The following is an 18,803-nucleotide window of genomic DNA, read 5'->3' as shown; positions in this document are numbered from 1 at the left end:
GCATGCTGCACATGTGGAAACCTTTCAGGTGGCTTTGTGGCTAGATCTAAATGTCTTGTGGTAGACCTTCCCAAGGGTAGCATGGTAGTGACATGCTGCAGATCTGAGAAGAAAAAGAAAAGCTTTTTGTTTAGTTGAAGGTGAGGGAAGAATTATTTGGGATTTTTTTAACTGAGAATACACAGCCAGAGAGCAATTCATTTCACAGCCCAGTAATGACCAATTGATGCCTGGAATCCTCTTTGAATGGCAAGGCACGTGGTATCTAAGCAAATTGTACGTGACACAGCATGATAAGATTTCCTTGGAATGAACCAAGTCACTGCTGATGTTTTAAAAAAAGCCCGAAAAATTAATGGTACTTGTCAAAGTAGAAGGGTATTTGTCAAACACCTTGCAAAACTTATCTGAGAAAAGTGAAGGCTTATATTTTATCTTTGAAACCTGTCTGATGGCTGTGGCAAGTATCCCAGGATTCTAAGAGGCAGCTGCTCCTGGTTGCACTTCAAGCCTCGTAGTTAAGAAACGCAAGGACAGGAAGCACTGGGGGCACTGAGCAGCTGCACAGCAACACCATGGGAGCCCACGCGTCTCCTCCCATTTACCCCAGCCAGGGAGAATCTTGGTATGAGAGGAGTGAGTTAGGCAGAGGGGCAGCTGAGTACCTGCACTGCTTTTATAGCTGCCAGTTGTTGATGGATGCAGCTGCTTTGGTGGTTACTCACAGAAAGATCAAACCTGCCCAGATCTTCTGAGCACCCGTGTGAGTCCCAGGTGCTTCCAGCTCTCCTCAACTGACCCTGTGCTCAGAGGCAGCAACAGATGGGAGAGGGGCTCTGTGAGCAGCAGCTATTAGCTTCCAGTCAATTTAATGTGCGTCCATTAGGATGCAGCTGGGCCCTGTCAAACATCCTTTAACTTCTGGATCTCTGAAAACATGAGATTCTGGCCTTTGCATTTGTCAAGTCCATAACTGAGTAAGCAAAGTGCTGTGGAAGTCCCAACAGATGAACAAAAAACCAGAGCACACAGCCTCTCCCAGTTTGTCAATGTAGAGAATTATCTGGTCTGTAAATGGGGTTTACAGATTTATATATACATATACACACACACACATATATATGTGTGTATATATATATATATATATATGTATATATATACATATGCAAATATATACATACATAACTTATTTTAGCCTGATTTTCTAAATCTTATTGACACACGTCAAAGGTATTTATAGAACATTTATATATTCTATGTTCTATATACATTTTATATATTTGTAGAAACACAATTATTAAAATACACTAAAACAGAAGACTACATCTTCAGGGGGGTAAATCAAAATTCTCCAAAATTCAAGCCAAATATTGGAAGTGGGTATTTTTTTATTAAGATAATAAACAGTTGCAATGATATAGTATGATTTTTGACAGATTACAGAAAATATATAAATAATCATACTAAAAATATTGCAAGGAAAATCTGGTACTGTTTTTTTTAATTCTGAGAAGTTAATTCACACTTTTTAAATTTTTTTTTTTTTTACTGGAAGAAAATTCTGGATATATCCATCATCTACTATGCCTTCGTACCATGCCTAACTATAGAAACTTTGCTTCTTGGCCAAGGTAGCAGGCAGTTCCCGCCAGAAACATCACACAGGCAGGGAACAAGCACAGAAAACAATGCTCCACACTTCTTACACTGCATGGCTTAGAACCCCTGGTTTCACTGCAAACCTGGTAGGCAACACTGGTAGTGTTACATTTGTATGTTACAAGGATGTTAAACACAGTTTCCATCTTACAGAATAAATTTTTACAACATGATAAATGAAAGAAAACCCAACTCACATTTAATTGTGCAAGGGAAGATCCTACATAAATAATAATTTTAAATACTATCTATATTTAATGTTAACTACAGCATATACAATTGCTGTGAGTACAAATTTGGGGTGAATTTAAAATGAAGGATAAATAACAATAGAATCCAATAACAGATAAACAAAATTAATATACTGAAGGAAAAGTAGTGTAATATTTAGTATAAAATAATTTTAAAATTGTGATTAATATACAACAGCAAAATTAAAGTTCACCAATATTCAGTACTACATCTAGAATACATCTAGAGAAGTGAGTCTTTACTTCATTCCAAATATCACTGAATACCTGCATATCAAATTTTCACATGATCACCACCTGAAGATGACAGGAGATAGACACATCCATATTTGACAAAAAAAGTTTCTATTTTGTGACATGGCAAGAAAATTTTCCAACTTATGCCTGAAATCTTGCCATGTCTGCAGCTTTAGTGGCAGTTAAATTAATTTCATCTAAGATAATCCTTCCTTAGGGACTTTTTCTCCCCCTTTATTCCTCAGAGGGATCAGGTCACCCATTCAATTGATGCCCTGCAGTCCTTTTAACCCTGTAGGAAACATGGAGGAGGGGTGGGCACAAGACACACTAGGATAGCAGGTTCCCTAAATTTCCATCTCCACCCATCTTGGAATACACAGTTTTCTTAAGATTATTCTGTTACCCATATGGTGCCATTCCTCTGTCTCCCTCTGAATGGATTCTCCACATAGGATTTAGCCCCTTGTGGTTCACAGAGAAGAACATAACTACTTTTGCAATTCAAAATCACAGCCAATCTGTGGGGCTGCTCTGGTCAGTGAGAATGTATGGATGTGAGCTTTGGAAACCTGAGTAATGTTCTCTCTGCTGCCTTATGCTTTCCTTCCTCTTGGGAAAGAGCAAGCAGACAGTGACTCTTCCTACCGCTATAGAAATGCATGGCCTGAAAAGACATTATAGGAAGAGTCTTGCTCCCTTTCCTTGATTTTTGTAAGAAACTCAGCAGATCTGGATTCCCAGTATGAAGAGTCCAGCAAAGAGTCACCAAGATGGTCAGAGGTTTGGAGTGTGTGACCTGTAGGGAGAGGCTGAAGGAACTGGGTTTGTTTAGCCCAAAAAAGAAAAGATTTAGAGGATCTAACAGCAGCCTTAATGTACTGAAGAGATTACTGATACAACCCAAGTGTATGGCAGGAGAATGAGAAATAGTGCTCATAAATTGGGATGAAGTTCCAATAGGAAGTAAAGGAAAGATCCACGTTATGAGAGCAGTGAAGCACCGGAACAGGAGATTGCCTTAAGAAATTGTGGAATCTCTGTTCTTGGAGATTTTCAAGATCCATCTGGCCAAAGCACTGAGATCAATGTTGACTCTGAGAGATTGGAGCAAGAGATTAGACAAAATAACTGGCTGATGTCTCCCTACCCTGTGATTCTAATGTGGTCCAAAATCCACAGCTGTAGAGGCCAGATCTTGGTGCTGAAAGATCCCTCTAAATAGGAAGCCCTTAAATCCCACATCCTGCACACCTCAGTGCAGGAACAGCCAGGCTGCCCGTGTGGTGCCTGTTAGTGCATGAACAGTGTCTCAGGTAGGCTCATTGGCTGCTCCAGCAAAGCCAGCTCTTCAGAGGCAATGCTCTCACAGCAACACACCTACATTTCTTGGCTACTGATCCACTGCACTTATTTTCCCAACATGTGTTATTTCCAATGATATGTATCTGCAGTCACAGCATTTGCAGCTTGCTTTGAAAACAACTCTGTCTTTGTTCAGGTGTCTGGGCAGAGCAATCTCCCCACGCTGTCAGTGCAAGACATAAAACACGCTCTCCTGGCCCCAGCTGGTGGCCTGTCAGGGAGCACTGCCAAACTCTTATGGGATTAGTAGGTGCCGAGGTGTATCTGGGCTTTCAGTGATTGGTCAAAGAACTGCAGCAGGCAGTGTCACAGTGTCAATGTGTACCACATTTCAAGTGGTAAGAGGGATTGATTAGACACTGAAAAGCACACTCCAAATTCTCTTACACACCCAGTAATATGCCCATCAGTCTTCAAACCTCTACTACATGGCAATTTTCAGAATCTTATTCCGTGAAGATGAAAGGAGATAGGTGTGCCAGTTGCTGAAGGACAACATCAGACTTGAAAGATGATTTTCCAAGTAACATTAGAAGCCTTGACATCCATGCAGCTTTGGTGACAATTAAATTGATGGACTAAGCTAGGTTTTTATGTGACAACAATAATAATATTGCATTACATTTATAAAGTATGCTCCACTTCAGGCTCTCTAAACCAATTTGCAAGCAATTACTGTAAAATACTGCTGTGTGTATTGCTACCCATGTATTATAGATGGGAAAGAAATCACAGAAAGTGTCAAAATGCCTAGAGGTGTACAGCAAGTCTTGATCTAACTAGAAGTTGCATCCAAATCCCCTGAGTGCTAGTTCTCTCTTTTCATGAAAAGATTACATGTCTTTTCATGTCTCTGCTTTTTTCTTACAGATATTTTGTTTCTCTAAAGGCTTGTCTCTGTACAGCCATCTTTCTACTTAAATAATTCTCTCCCTTCAAGAATTCTTTATGTGTGAATGTTATTCAGATAATGTGGAAAAAACTGTGTGATATTTAATGAGTTAAACCAGTTAAAATTAATTGCCAAATTCTGCTTTCAGTGAAGTCAGTGGAAGTTTGAACATGGCATCAAATGAGACAGGCCCAATATTATAAACTACAGGAAGCATAACATGGAGGATAGACAGTGGGTTGTTTTGTTTCTGGTATAGAGGAGAATCAATTTTATAAGGATACATAGTGATAGGAAAGAGGAAATGGCTTTAATCTGAAAGAGCATAGGTTTAGATTAGATACTAAGAAGAAATCTTTTGCTGTGAGGGTGGTGGGGCACTGGAGCAGGTTGCCCAGAGAAGTTGTGGAGGTCCCATCCCTGGAACTGTTGGATGGGTTGGATCCAGTTGGATGGGGCTTTGAGCAACCTGGTGCAGTGAAAGCTGTCCCTTCCCATGGCTGATGGGTTAGAACTGAATGATCTTTAAGGTCCCTTCCAACCCAAACCATTCTATGAATCCATGATAAGGATTATGTATCCAGGTAAGTGAATAGACCAAATGTGTCCTCTAGCCAATGCCCTTAAGACAAGTACCTGAAAGCAAAATGAAATTAATTATATAAATGCTCTGGCAGCTGCATTTGGCAGTTAAAACTTTTTTTTTTTTTTAAATAAAATGCTTCCCAGTTCCTAGAGACAAGCAAGAACAAGCCCCCAGAACTCAGATATTTACACAACTGCAAATCACAACCAGACTTGTTAACGTCTCGTCTTCCTAATGAGCTGATCCAAGAATCCCAACTCTGATGCCCCAAACTTTGGGGGAGCAGGGGTTCACACCCAGATACAGGCAGAGTAATTCAAACCCAATAGTACCACACATCTGTAAGAAATGTTTTGTGCTAGTGTACCTTTATAAGAGTACTTTTTTTGGAAAAAACCTACCTACTGCCAAAGGTCTGTCTAAACCCAAAGGCTATTTCATTTACAAGCCATTAATACTGTTCAGGAGAAAACTAAAATAGAGGTTGAAGGTGACCTGTATCTTCAGACAGCTCCCTAATAACCAACAGTTGTAGGATTTCTGAGATGAAGGTTGCATTCAAGCATTCAAACAGGTGAAAAGGTATCATCAGGGTCAATGCACAAGTTGTTTGTATGGAACATATTGGTCAAAGCAATTTAAAAGTGTATTCCGATTCATCCCCACTTCCTTCCAGCTCATCTGTCCAGCTCATCTGGACAAACAGAATTTTGTTTTGATTTGGGTAAAAAAGTGGAAATTTTCAGCTTTGCTACAAAGAGGGTAGAGCTTGTTGTATTTAATTATATGACTGTGTCTGCATGCAAATCAAAATGCAGCTTTCAGAGGAGCTCCTCAGCACCGTGTGAGAAGGGTGAGAAATGTGTCAGTGTGAGTGTGGGCTCAGTTCAGACTCTATTTGAGTCCGTAGGAGGAAACAGAAACCTAACTGACAATAAAATTTTCCAAAGGGCTCATTTACCTAAATCAAACCAATACAGTCATAAACAAGTCTCACCTAGAGGTGATGTGCTGTGCTGTGCTGTGTGCTGTGCTGTGTGCTGTGCTGAGCTGAGTCAGTGGAAAACCTTCATGGAGAGCTGAAGCAGAGCTGGGTGATGGGCACAGTGCAGTACCACTAAGGAGCCTGCTCTGACACCAGGTCAGCGTGGGGCTTCTGGCCTGAGATTTCATTGTCTGTGTCAACATCCTCATCTATTTGATTAGGACAGTATTTACCTTTCTTAGTATGGCCATCTAGAGTTAGTGCTTGTAGGATACTATACAGTTCTCAGAAGAAAGGCTACGGCACTTTCTAATATGCTTTATAAAGGAAACAAAGACAAAAACAAAGTAGATGACTGCCCTCAATGTTTTGTTTTCTTTTCTGTCTAGATTCAAGGCTAGCTTTTTCTTAAATCAGACAAACAACTCTCAATGCAAAGATTTTTTCTAATTCCTCCTGAGCATAAAATATTCTTAGCTAAAAGGCCATTTTCTTTTTCCACAAATAGCAAGTCAAAATAAGGTACGTACACATGTAGGAAGATTTTGGCTTATGATTTCTCTGCCAACATTTTGGAATTCTACACACACATGAAAGATTGACCTTTTTTCCTAAACCTAATTTACTATTGAAAATAGTCTTTTAAATGGACTTACAATAGTCCCCTAAAACAGGTGAAAAGTACAGGTGCTGGCTTTTTGATTTGAGCCAGGAGATCTGTTAGGATCATAATGGTGACAGGTTTTAGTAGTGAAGGAAAACACAAATAATTTTTCCCCCCTGTGTGAAGGAAGAAGCATTTGGCCTCATCCCAGGGATTATGGGAGAAGAACTGAACAGCAGAGTGTATTGGAAGGAAACATTCCATGGGTACCACTGAAATTATTCAAACTGTAATTAACGATCCCAGCAGTTTCAAAACACAGGTGCATGTGCTTTTGGGAATGAGAGGAGGATCAAATTACAAACGGAGTCACTGGACAAGCCTGTTTTACCCTTCCAGTTATGCAAGCCAGTTTGTGACTCAGCAGCTATACAAGTCTGTTCTCCAATGACAAGACAAATCTGTTCTGCAGCTGAGTCACTCACAGCAGCTCTTTTCACACTGATAAATTCAGCAGTCAGACATGGTATGGAAAAGATTGTGGAGCATTTATTACCTATATGAGATAGAATAAACATATTTTATAGGAGAATAATCTGCAGCTCATCTTCACACAAGGAACTTAATGAATGGGAGAGAGAAAAGCTGTCATGGGATTACACTGACTAATGTTCATGGTCCTTTAACTAAAAGAAATTAGATTTTTTTTTCTGATAGTGTTTTCTGTTGTGTATTCATCTCTTACTAATAAAAATTGCCTGACAACTTGCTGTAATTGCAAATGTAATTGAGAATTAATTTCTTTAATTGTCTTTGACATTTTTTTCAAGGTTTGCAAATAATTTCCTACCTGTTTGAGTGTGACAAGGTGTCATGAAAGCTACAGGCAGTCACAGATTCATGCACGCATTGGTATGGGAATCTCTGCCCCAACCTGTTCCTCAAATGCTGACTTTTTGCTGGCACCAACAATAAGATTTCCTTACCCTTCAGGCTTGATCCTTTTGAGGTGCCAAGTATGAACGACTGCTGCCAATAGTCTTAGCACTTGAAATACCTAAGTCTAAGTTCTTAAATCTACTGGCAGAACCTGTAGACTACATTTGGAGCTTAAAGTGAAGAATCCACTGGAGAGACTGCACTTCTCTTTCTCTGCCTGTTAAAAATATATCCCATTAATCCTGTTCAAAACCAGGTGTCTTTGTTCACCAGAGGTGAATATCACAAATAGCCACGAGAGTTGATGTAACAATAGCACCACGAGGCTGTGAACAAGCCCCCATTGGGTGAGTACAAACACTGTAGGAGAACGCCTTAGCCAAGGGGAGCTTTTTGTTAAGTTACAAAAGGCTGAAAAATATAGAGAAAAGGGAACAGACAGTTATGGTTTTCAAATGCTTGCATTTCATACTGAAGGCTTTTCCACAAACGGGCTGCAATACACAGCTGTATGTAGATAGCAGATCATCTGTGCTTCACAACAGCTATTCTGAGAGACGTGAGCTATTCGTCATTGACACAGTCTACACACATCCTGTGCTCTCAATTACAACTACGGTCCCAGCAGCTTGCACAGTGCTTTTCTTAAAGCCTCCTTCCCTGCAATCAAGTATGGGAACACTTCAGCTCTAATCTAAAATTAGGTACTTCAAACATCATAAAAATAAATACTTTCAAACATTTATGGGGAACAGCAAATACAACGGGAAATACAGAAGCTCAAAATGCAAAAAGAAAAAAAAGAGAGCAAACAATACATGCTACTTAAAAACAACAACAAAAGAAATCCCTGCTTTGAAAGCTTACTTAAAAAGTGTCCAGGTTCACCTGATTTTTAGTCAAGTAGATTTTGGTTTTTTGTTGGTTTCAAGGTTTCTTAGTCTGCATAGTGCTGAGGAGGTGGGAAGAAATATTACAGCCTAAAGAGATAACATCTTTTTGCTGTACTCCTTAAATGTTTGCTTTCCAAAATCAGCAGCTCTCTTTCAAGCTCTCAAATCACATTCCAAAATGTATAGATGGGATGGTTATCATCATATATTACTAACATTGCCCAGTCCTGACTATAAATACCTTGCTTCCAGAGGCTTACTCCTTGCCAAGTCTCTACACTCTGGGTTTATTTTTTATTTTGAGGATCTAATAATTTAAGCAATTTTCAACTTGAGATGAACAAGACATTCCCAACAATGAAACCAGCAATCAAAAAGACATTTATTATGAGTTACTAAGAGTTGTGTTTTGAACATATTAATCTGTCTACTGTGCTTGGTGTTGTGAAAAATTATGCTCTATTTGCCTTAAAATTAATAAACAGCAATACTTTGATAAAACTGAAGGTGAAATATGTTGCATCATCTTATTAGTGAGAGATTTGCTTTCACAGTAAATGCAAGAGATTTATGTAAATTTTTTATTTCAAATGAGGAGGTTCCCAACCCAGGTTGAGAAACAACTGGTTTACATAGCAGCCTTCCAGTACCTAAAGGGAACTTACGAGAAGGCTGGAGAGGGACTTTTTAGCGGGGTGTATGGTGATAGGACAAGAGGAAAAGGCCTTAAACTGAAGAAGGCTGGGCTTAAACTTGATTCTGTAATTCTGTGGTGAACTGGTGGTGACTGGTGTGCCATTTCCTAGAGATGCATGGAAGGGACGGTTATCTTCTTCCCCCTGCAGTGATTCTAATATCCTAAATATCCATTGCTGCCCCTTCTCTCCTTTGCTGTTCATCCCACGAGCAGTCCACTGTCTGAAATTTCACAACATGAATTAGTACAACACACACCACATAGGCAGGCTGATGACTCACTAATATCCACGGCTCCATGCTTCTCCTGCTCTTATTTTTTATTTTTATGAACTGACTTGCTGTGCAGTAACAGATGAGCTGCCCTTGTGCACAATACAGATGATGGATTTTTTTGTCTAGATAAGGGTGATGACACCAATGTCCTCTGTGCTTACTGCAGAGAAGGATGTGAAATGATGAATACTTGTGCACTATGTGTGATGGGGAAAGCTGGAGAGAGAAAAGACTGGCTACAAATAGGCTTCTCTGTACAGGACACTTTCCAGCACTGTTCTGAAGAAATCAGTATTTTTAAAACATGAGAATTACGTAGCAAATAAAAAAAGAAACAGCTGCATTAAGCATCTTCAAGTCAGACTAAATAAAGGAAAGTCATTTCCTCTGCCCTTACTCTTTCTTGCACACAGAAAACATACATTGATAAGATGCACAGAGCTACTCAATGGCCAAGTAAATTTCTTCTGATTTAAATTTGTGTACATTTCTAATATTCAAAATATTGGCCTATTTAAAGATGTGCCTTTCATCACTGCTACTTTTGTATACCTTACTGAACACAATTACGAGCTGTATTAGCTGTGGCAGTTCATCTGGAGTGAATGAAGAAAAGACATGCAAAGAAAATGGGCAGAATACAGCTGCTTCTTGGACAGTGCTGTAGTCTTCCCCAGTTTTGTTGTGTTTATTCTCATTACTTCATTTAATTTCCAAGCGCATGACAAGAACAAACCTTTCCCATTACAAAAACGTATATGGACACAAGTAGTTTCAACTCACCTGGAGGACTATTACTGACTCTATTTTTAGCCTGAAGAGGTAACTAATCACATTACTGGACAGGCTTTTATTTTCAAAGTGATGGTTTTGGAATAAAGAACTTCCCTCTAAACAGCAAGTGAGAGCTGCCTCTACCAGGCCTCCACTGTGCTCTATCTCCCGCCCGACCACATTCCTCAGACCACCACATAATTTCAGTGTCTCATCTGTAAGCACTGTGCTAGTGACCCCTACTGCCTCTCTGCTTTTAGGGTTCTCCTGCACCTTGGTAGGAAGTCCTCAGTGGCACCTAAACGAAGCTAATTCAATTGTGCTGTGCCCCTAAGGCACACTGCTGTTATTCAGGCCCATACAGAAGGCCTAGAGCACCACAGTGATATTCACAAGCAACTGATGGAGTGTGAAGCTGCAAGGCCCAGCCTCTGTGATCCCTTAGCTGCTCCTAGGCAAGACACTGTTAGTGCAAGTCACAGGTCTCCTTAGTTTGACAATTTTCAGTAGTGAATTTTTCCAGCTGCAGTCTGATTCAAGATAATATGATTGATTACGTTGATACAGAGCAGCATAAAGTGTATGCCTTCAACGGTGGGATACACAGTATTTCTTCTCTCCTGATTTTTTACTTCACATTCTTCCACTCTATAGCTTTGGCAGACAATCAGCCATACAATCCTAAAACAGCTTTCAGATTTTGGAGTATTTACACACTACAAAATCAAAGCAATAACAAAACATAGTTTCTAATAGTGGAAGAAAGTTTGAAACTTAACCATGCTCGCAAGGACTGGGTTTCCTTTGTCCCAGAAGCAGCCCAAAGGCTGTGGGTGGCTGCAGTGGCATGGCAAATTCTTACCTGCAGCAAAAAAAAGAAAGAAATCAGGGGGGTTTATATAAAATAAGGTGGAAGAAGAGGCTTGCTTGTGAAAAATGGTTTTTACAGGATCTTTGAGAAAAGCAGCAAAATTGTCTTCCACCTCTTCCAGGGCCAAAATAAGGGCTCTCTGAGGCTGATAATGTTCATAGGCTATATAACAACATTTGAGAAACTGCATCGCAGCTCATGTGATAGCATGGGAAATCTGAAAAAAAAAAACAAACCCAAAAAACGCAATTTGAAAAAACATAACTTTTCCAGCCTAAAACTGCTAAGTGGTAATGTGACCTCTGCAAATAATGATCTAAGAACCCTGTTTTAGCAGAAGCAACATATTTTTAATGACATATATACTTTAGAGAAAAACAAACACATGCCACATAAACAATAAGTTTTTATCATTATTTAAATTCCAGCACTATTCTTGCCAGGCTAATGCAATCTCTTTTTTTTTTTTTTTTTTTTTTTTTGTCATTTTATTTGTAGGATAAATCAACATAGTGAAAAACAGAGGAATTTCTGGGAAGAAAAAAAGGCATGCCTCCCCATTTTATCATCTTTCTGGGTGTGTTTTGGTTTTATCTATTATGATTGTCACATCCTCTTGTTTGCAGGGTATTTATGTCTTCAAACTTCCACTCAGAGAATCAGTAGGGAATTCAAAAATTCGGTTATTTCTTGTACTGGGCAGCCACTGAGACTGTCTTTTCTTGGCCCAGCAGCCCCCTCTACCCTTTTTCTTCTACATTTCGGAGGTGCATCCAACCATTCTGTTTTTATGGAAGAAGAATTTTTGCAGGTCCAACCCTGACACCCAGTGGCCTCTGTAGTTCCAGCCCTTACAGCCTCCCAGCATCTCCACCTTTTGAAACCTGGCTTGAAGGGATTCGGTGTTACTCTCCAAATAGATAATTTCAGCACTAAAATCAACACATTTATGTGATTTCCATAAGTAAGCATCCATTATTGTATATTCTGATAATGATATTTAATGGCATTCAGTACAAAAATCTGGACATATCTGAAAATGCTACTTTTTCAGGAATCCTAATCATACAAGCATATTATCATTGAGCAACAATTCTCTCTACATATATCTCCATGTCATTTCCCCCACTCATTTAGTATTCCTGTAACTTGAAATGAAAGTGCCCTAGTGCAGGCATTCATTTTGTAAAAAATAGACCTAGCAAGAAAAATAAGGCCCAACAACAGATTTTATTTTTGTATAGAACAAGAAATGAAGAGAAAGTGAATATAATGGAATATAATTCTTGAAAGCTTGCAGATGAAACTTTTCTTTTTAGAGTGAAATTGAAGCTAAGTAATTACTCGCAAATAATTGTCACTTGTCTGACTGCTGGAAATTTTACTACCTATTTTTTCTTCCTTGAATTGGTAAGCTTGTCTGGCAGTCTCAGAGGTTTTTGACCAAAGCCAATATAGAGTGAAGTTTTGGTGTGTTTTCCCAGAGCTCTGGATGCCTGAATGCAGCATTTTAATCTGGCTCAGAAACAAACTTGCTGAAAATTTCACACTTCCAAGTCAGGTTTGGGGTTTTTTCTTTGGTTGGTTTTGGTTCATTGGTTTTGGTTGGGTTTTTATTGTTGTTGTTTGATTGTTTTGCTTGGCTGGGGGCTTGTTGTGGTTTATTGTGGTTTTGTCATTGTTTTCAGTTTTGTTTGTTGTTGTTGTTGCTTTGTTTTCATTGTTGTTGTTTTTAAACAAGAACTATTACAACTGTTTAATTTAATGCAGTTATTACTCCTAGAAACTGCAACATCTGTTGCTTCTGGGAATCTTTTCTGCTCCAAAGACTATTTTAATCAATACATCTCCTGGTTTGGAATTTCCAAGAGGATAACTTCAAAACAGCTGTGAGAGCAGCCCTATGTGTCACTGTGTTGGCATGGAACATCTATTAAAAGCCAGCATTCTTCTTGCTATCCCACTCTTTAGAAAGATGCCATTTAAAATAGAAATGAAAGTTCTCTCTGGTTGAGAATATGTCTTTTTTTTTTTAATTTTGTCTTGTTGTATGCCAGCATACATAGAAACTCCTAAAGTATCATGTTTGTTTATTTTTCCTCTCCGGGTCTTTCTGAAAGCAACCACAGAATGCAATTGCTGTATCCAGCTCTGTAATCTGCTTCCAGCAAAATAAGCCTTGGTAGCAATGACTCAACAGACCCTCATAAAAATAACAAAAATAAAAAATTATAGTCCTCATTTAGCTCTTTGCACTGAAGGGTAAGGACACTTCAGAATGTTGTTTTTACATTGCTTTATATGGCCTTGGTTTTATAAGACGCTCACTTTTAAGCGAGGAGCATAGAATCAGCTGGGTTTTCACACAACATTTTTGTGGATTTCTTTTTGACTACAGGGCATTTACAAGGACAGGAAGAAATAGCTCAGTGTCCTATTGAAAAATTTCTGGCAATGTGTCTTTCCTATTTTAAAACAAATAATTAAAAACACTACTAGCATATGAAAGCATGAATCATTTCATGCATTTTAAACTTAACATTATGTAAGCTCTTGAACAGAGCTGGAAAAAAACTATTTTGGTGGATGATAAAATTTATTTCAAGCTCGACTTTGACCAAAACAAGATAGGCAACACAAGTTATATTTTCTGTGGGGTTTATATCTGCTTGTGAATTTAACATTCAGATAAAATACTAGGTTCACTGTAAAAAGTATTTTTCAACATCAGTATTTAATTTTGACTTAAATCCCCTGACCTGCTCAGCCCACCTGGGGAAGATAAACTCAGAGCTCTTTAACTTACAAAGGAACAGGGATGGGACATACAGGACTTTCCTCAGCTGTATGTAGCAGAAGTAACCTCACCAAACTTCTTATTTTTGGGAGGACCTGCAAATGCTGTGCCCTCTTCAGCCCCTCTCTACGTGGACTTGTGTGAGAGTGACCCCAGAAAGTGGCGCATTGCCCTCTCACCAAGCAAAGGGGTAATGTAATGAAAAGGGGCGTTGTGCTGTTCTTGGCACCTCCTGGCGGGTTTTGTGGTTTTTTTGTGTTTTCTTTCTCCGCACCCAGGCTTCCCATGTCGCTTATTTGGGAAGCAGCACCGAGTTGCGGCTTATACAAAGCCAGTGTCAGGAGCTGGCATTAAGCTGTGCTCCGAAGCGTGAGGCCCGGGGCTTTGCCTTCCTGTTTTCCGACACCTCCCGGCAGGAAAGACTTTTTGGTGCTGTTCCCCATGACCCACTACGTGGGTATTTCGTAACCAGATTTGACAGAGCACGTCCCTTGGATTCCAGGTGGATTGATCACTAACAAAGCCATATGTTTGCTTTACAAATCGACGGGAGGCTTTACATCGAGGCTCAGCTGAGCATCTGCCTCAGTCTGAGGCGCAGCCCCGTGCCCGTGCTCAGAGTACGAAATCGGCCCTGGAGCCGCTCCTCAGCCCTCACGAACGTGCTTTAAAATAACCCTGGCTTACACATGCCGGCCCGGCCTTGTCACTACCATTTGCCTTACTATGGGTTAGCCAACTGACGTGATCGGACCGACAGCAAACCATTTTATCACAATATCAACATTTACTTACGCCGGGGCTCGCCCGCCCCCCCCGGGCGGGACGCAGAGAAGACTACAGCTCCCGGCAGGCCTTTCCCGGCGCGCTCCCGTCGGGTATTGCGGCAGGAAAAGCGGCGGGAAGCGCTGCTGAGCCCGCCGGAAAAGCTCCCGCCGCCCAGGCCCTTGTCCATCGCCCAGGCCCGTCCCCGCCATCCCGCGCTCCGCCTGCCCGCCCGCCTCGCCATGACGGACCGCTACACCATCCACAGCCAGCTGGAACACCTGCAGTCCAAGTACATCGGCACGGGGCACGCCGACACCACCAAGTGGGAGTGGCTGGTGAACCAGCACCGCGACTCGTACTGCTCCTACATGGGCCACTTCGACCTGCTCAACTACTTCGCCATCGCCGAGAACGAGAGCAAGGCGCGCGTCCGCTTCAACCTGATGGAGAAGATGCTGCAGCCCTGCGGGCCGCCCGCCGACAAGCCCGACGAGTCCTGAGCCTCCGTCCTCCTGGTCCCGGCCCTCTCTGCCGTGTGGTTCCCGCGAAGGACTGACCGGGAGAAGCGTCACAAAATGCCTGCTTCCGGACTCTGACTGTGCAGTCGTTCTCCTTTTTTCAAGTGGATTATAATAAAGCTTCCTGGGCATTCCTAATGTTTGGTTTGGTAGTTTCCTAGTGCGAGCTTTTTGTTCCCAGACGATTGCTGGCACTCGGTGTTGGGCGTTTCAGTGCAACCTTCCGAGGTGAAAGTCTCAGATGCTCCTAGACAGCATTTTCCCGACCGGACGGATTGATGCTTGTTTACAAAACTCAGTTTTGGAGGGAGAGAGGGCAACTTTGTTGGTACTCAAAGGGTTTGATTTCTTGGTAGCAATAGTTTGTGGGGTGGTTTGTGGTGTAGCGTCAGTTCCTCTAGTACTTAAAAATTCCAAAATGGCTTTTCTCTAAACACTGTTTTCTTGCCTCATATTCGTTTGTCCTGTACCTTTGAGTTTTTCAAACATCGATTCTTTCTGATAAAAATTAGCTATTTTTTCCCCCTTATGCTTATTAGTAATCTAGCATTCAAGTTTTTCCTACCTTACATCAGACAAAGATACTAATATTGGGTTGGGCTTTTTTTAATATGGAATAAGAATATAAGGGTTAGAAGTAAAATGCTTCGAGGTCACACAGATCAGATTGCATACTGAACAGGTGTTGATTCTAATTTGTCACTTAAAATAGGCTTTCTATTCACTTACAGTAAAAATAAATTTTGAGTTCCAATAGACAAATTGACCTCCAAATGACCTCAGCCCTAAACTGTGATATTTGTTGCTGGGAGAAATAAAACGCTCTAATTTCTGACATGTTTGTTTTTATTGACATTGGAGGGGAAAGTCCAGCGTTTTGTGGTCCTATTATGACACTCTGCAAGCTTATCAGTGATTATTTTGTGAAATCAGCGATCTCGAGTCAGTACATCCATCTTCTGAAGAATTCAGAGATGGCATTTTTCAAACTTTGTTGCGCATAGTAAGATGAGGGCATGGGTGAAGTCTGAAAGATGTTTTACCTGCAAGTTTTGTGGGGAACTACTTCAGTTTACAATAAATAAGGGGAATATGTAGGAAACTGGTTTTCAATTTGCCTGCAAGCTGGTGCAGGTAATTTGAAGAGCATCTGTGCCTCAGGTACTGGGGAACACGGCTGAAAGTTTTCTGTAAGTTGAGTTCAAGCACTTAGTCATAGGTATGGAAGGCAGTCTTGCAAAGATTGGGCAAAATTTGCATCTAAAGAAAGCAAGTTTCCCGTTCAGTTTAACAGTTCCTGTGAAAAGTCTGCTCTATTACCAAACCTTAGAACCTTGCCTTCCATAAAGCATCTCCTCAGCGGGCAGTTGGTGTGTGGAACAGGGTGACAAAGGAACTTGAGCCTTAGTGCTGGGCCTCGACAGCTGGAAAAGGGGGGCTGAGGATTACAGGTGCTTTTGTAATGGTTTGCAAGCTGAACTTGCAACGTTTTGTGAAGTCTTCAATCTCCTACAATAAGGGTAAACAGAAACCGCAGTTTAATCACTCCTGCATAAAGTAGAACTTGAAACTATTTCACAGGAGATTCCTCTTACAATAAACTAACAATTAGCTCTATCTGTGGATATTCTTAGTAAATTTTAAAATGTGAGCAACAAATATGTGATGCATAAGTAAAGATTAATGCTCTTTTGCAGGCCAGCTCTTCGCTGTAAAGGCCAAACAGCCCTCAGGGACAAGTCAAGATTTACATGGTGAATGAACTTGCTGGTTCTCCTCGTTATACTTGCTTGGATCCCAGTTAGGCACATACCTCTGATTTAGCATGGTTGAAAGATGTTTTTAGAGTGTCTGTACTAAGTAGTGATTATGAAACATTATAAACACTTCTTTAAGAAATTGAGAAAATTAAAGGAACGCTATAATGCCTAAAAATTATAGATAAACTTGAAGTGAATTGGGAGACACTGAAGAGTTGTTTCTGGAGTATGGTATTTTTCCTAAATCCCAGAGCATTTTAAAAACTGACAAAGGCAGTGATCTTTTACATTTTATTACTGAAAAGGGTGAAACCTACAAAGAACAGAGTTAATTACCTGCCCTATGGGATGCATCTGATTTTTATCTCTAGCCTGATTGAAAGATGACAGATACTGTTTATAAATTGGCTTGATATTTGCATTATATTCTTTTTACATCCAAACAATGTGACTTTTAATGAAAAAAACAAGTGGATACTTAAAAAAGCTGATAGAGCTTTCCAAGAGAAAAAAGTCATTAGCTTTTTTCAGTGAGGTAATTCTAAGGTTCTAAGTGTGTGTTACACCCTTTTTCACAATGGGTGAATACAACAGCATAAGAATCCTAGCACAACCCCATAACTATTGCTCAGAATACCTTGATCTTTTTGTTTCTTTTATGATTTATCAGAATGATAGCAGTAGAGTAGTTAACATTGGCACAGTGCAGCAATTGCACTAGTGAGCTGTTTTCTGCAAACAGTAAAACTTGGGCAAATTCTTTCATTTTAGTCATGTTCAGCATAAAACTCAGTTGCTTTTTAAGATCATTTGTATATATTAAACTTTCGTAGGTGATAACATTGGTAGTCTGCTTTAGCATCAGGATTTTACTTCAGCACATGGGATAATTCCTTTTAAAAATGAGCTATTTTAAGCAACACTGACTTTTTCCCTCTTCACCACAAATCAATTAATCCAAAACCAGCACAACTGGTTTCTGAATCCTCATTGGAGCTCCATTGGTTCTGTGATGTACCGCTAACTCCACAGATTTTTTGTAGTAAAATAAAAAAAACCCCACAAACATCATCCTTCCCCTCCCCTCACAAGACCTATTTGGTTTCATGGTACACAAAGAGGTTGTTTTTTGCTTGTTAAAATTTAATCATGCAGCATTTCATTTTAGTACTGTTGTTATAATACCTCCATAAATGCATTCTCTATGCCCTTTCTACTGCCCTGGTGCTAGCTTAATTGCCCCAAAGAACTTAGTTACTTTTAAACTGTGGCATATTGCTGCAAGTTAGACAATCCTGTTTGAAAATCCTATTAATGTTCCTTTATTCCTTGTCTATTTGTCATTTTCCTTCTATATTCATCTCTCTGTTAATTTCAGTCATACATGATTTGGGAAAAAACCCCTGGGCATGTAATACAGTTCAGTGTATTCTTTGTTGCCTTTTGAAACTGAGCCATCATTCTATGCTATCATGAAGAAATGTGTAAGATGCTGACATACCTGAATGCTTCTGACTGCTCTAAAAATACAACTAGAATAACATTTTTTCCTGGGTTCAGAATTTCACCATTTTTCATTCTCATTTTCATACCAACTCAGTAATAACTTTTATTGGAAAAATCACAAAATATGTTGGACTTCCCCTTATTACACGTACCAGAATAGTCCCTGACACAAATAGTTCGCGACTGGAATTTAGTTTGAAATCCCCATCAAATGGCTGGAATAATTCACCTCAGATACATCTACTTAGACTGACTTTTGTGAAAAAGAAATTTAGTCCAAATAATAATTTAGTCCAAATACCCTGGTCATGGATGAATGACAGCTCAGACTTCTTGTAAGTTGCAAAAAAAAAAAATCCATTTTGAGATGATACATGTGAAATTAGAATTTTAAAGCATGTCAATTACAACAGCATTTACTTAGAT

The 18,803-nt window shown here is 39.9% G+C and overlaps 1 protein-coding gene across 1 annotated transcript; it reads left to right on the top strand.

Moving 5' to 3' along the window:
* The first annotated feature begins 14,713 nt into the window (after nucleotides 1-14,713).
* Nucleotides 14,714-15,946, top strand: SF3B5 (splicing factor 3b subunit 5). The gene has a single exon (XM_038133899.1). The coding sequence runs from the start codon at nucleotides 14,833-14,835 to the stop codon at nucleotides 15,091-15,093; it is 261 nt and encodes an 86-aa protein (XP_037989827.1). The 5' UTR covers nucleotides 14,714-14,832; the 3' UTR covers nucleotides 15,094-15,946.
* The last annotated feature ends 2,857 nt before the right edge of the window (nucleotides 15,947-18,803 follow it).

This window comes from Motacilla alba, chromosome 3 (assembly GCF_015832195.1).
Source record: "Motacilla alba alba isolate MOTALB_02 chromosome 3, Motacilla_alba_V1.0_pri, whole genome shotgun sequence".
Taxonomy (NCBI): domain Eukaryota; kingdom Metazoa; phylum Chordata; class Aves; order Passeriformes; family Motacillidae; genus Motacilla; species Motacilla alba.
This window is presented reverse-complemented; position numbering and strand designations above follow the sequence as displayed.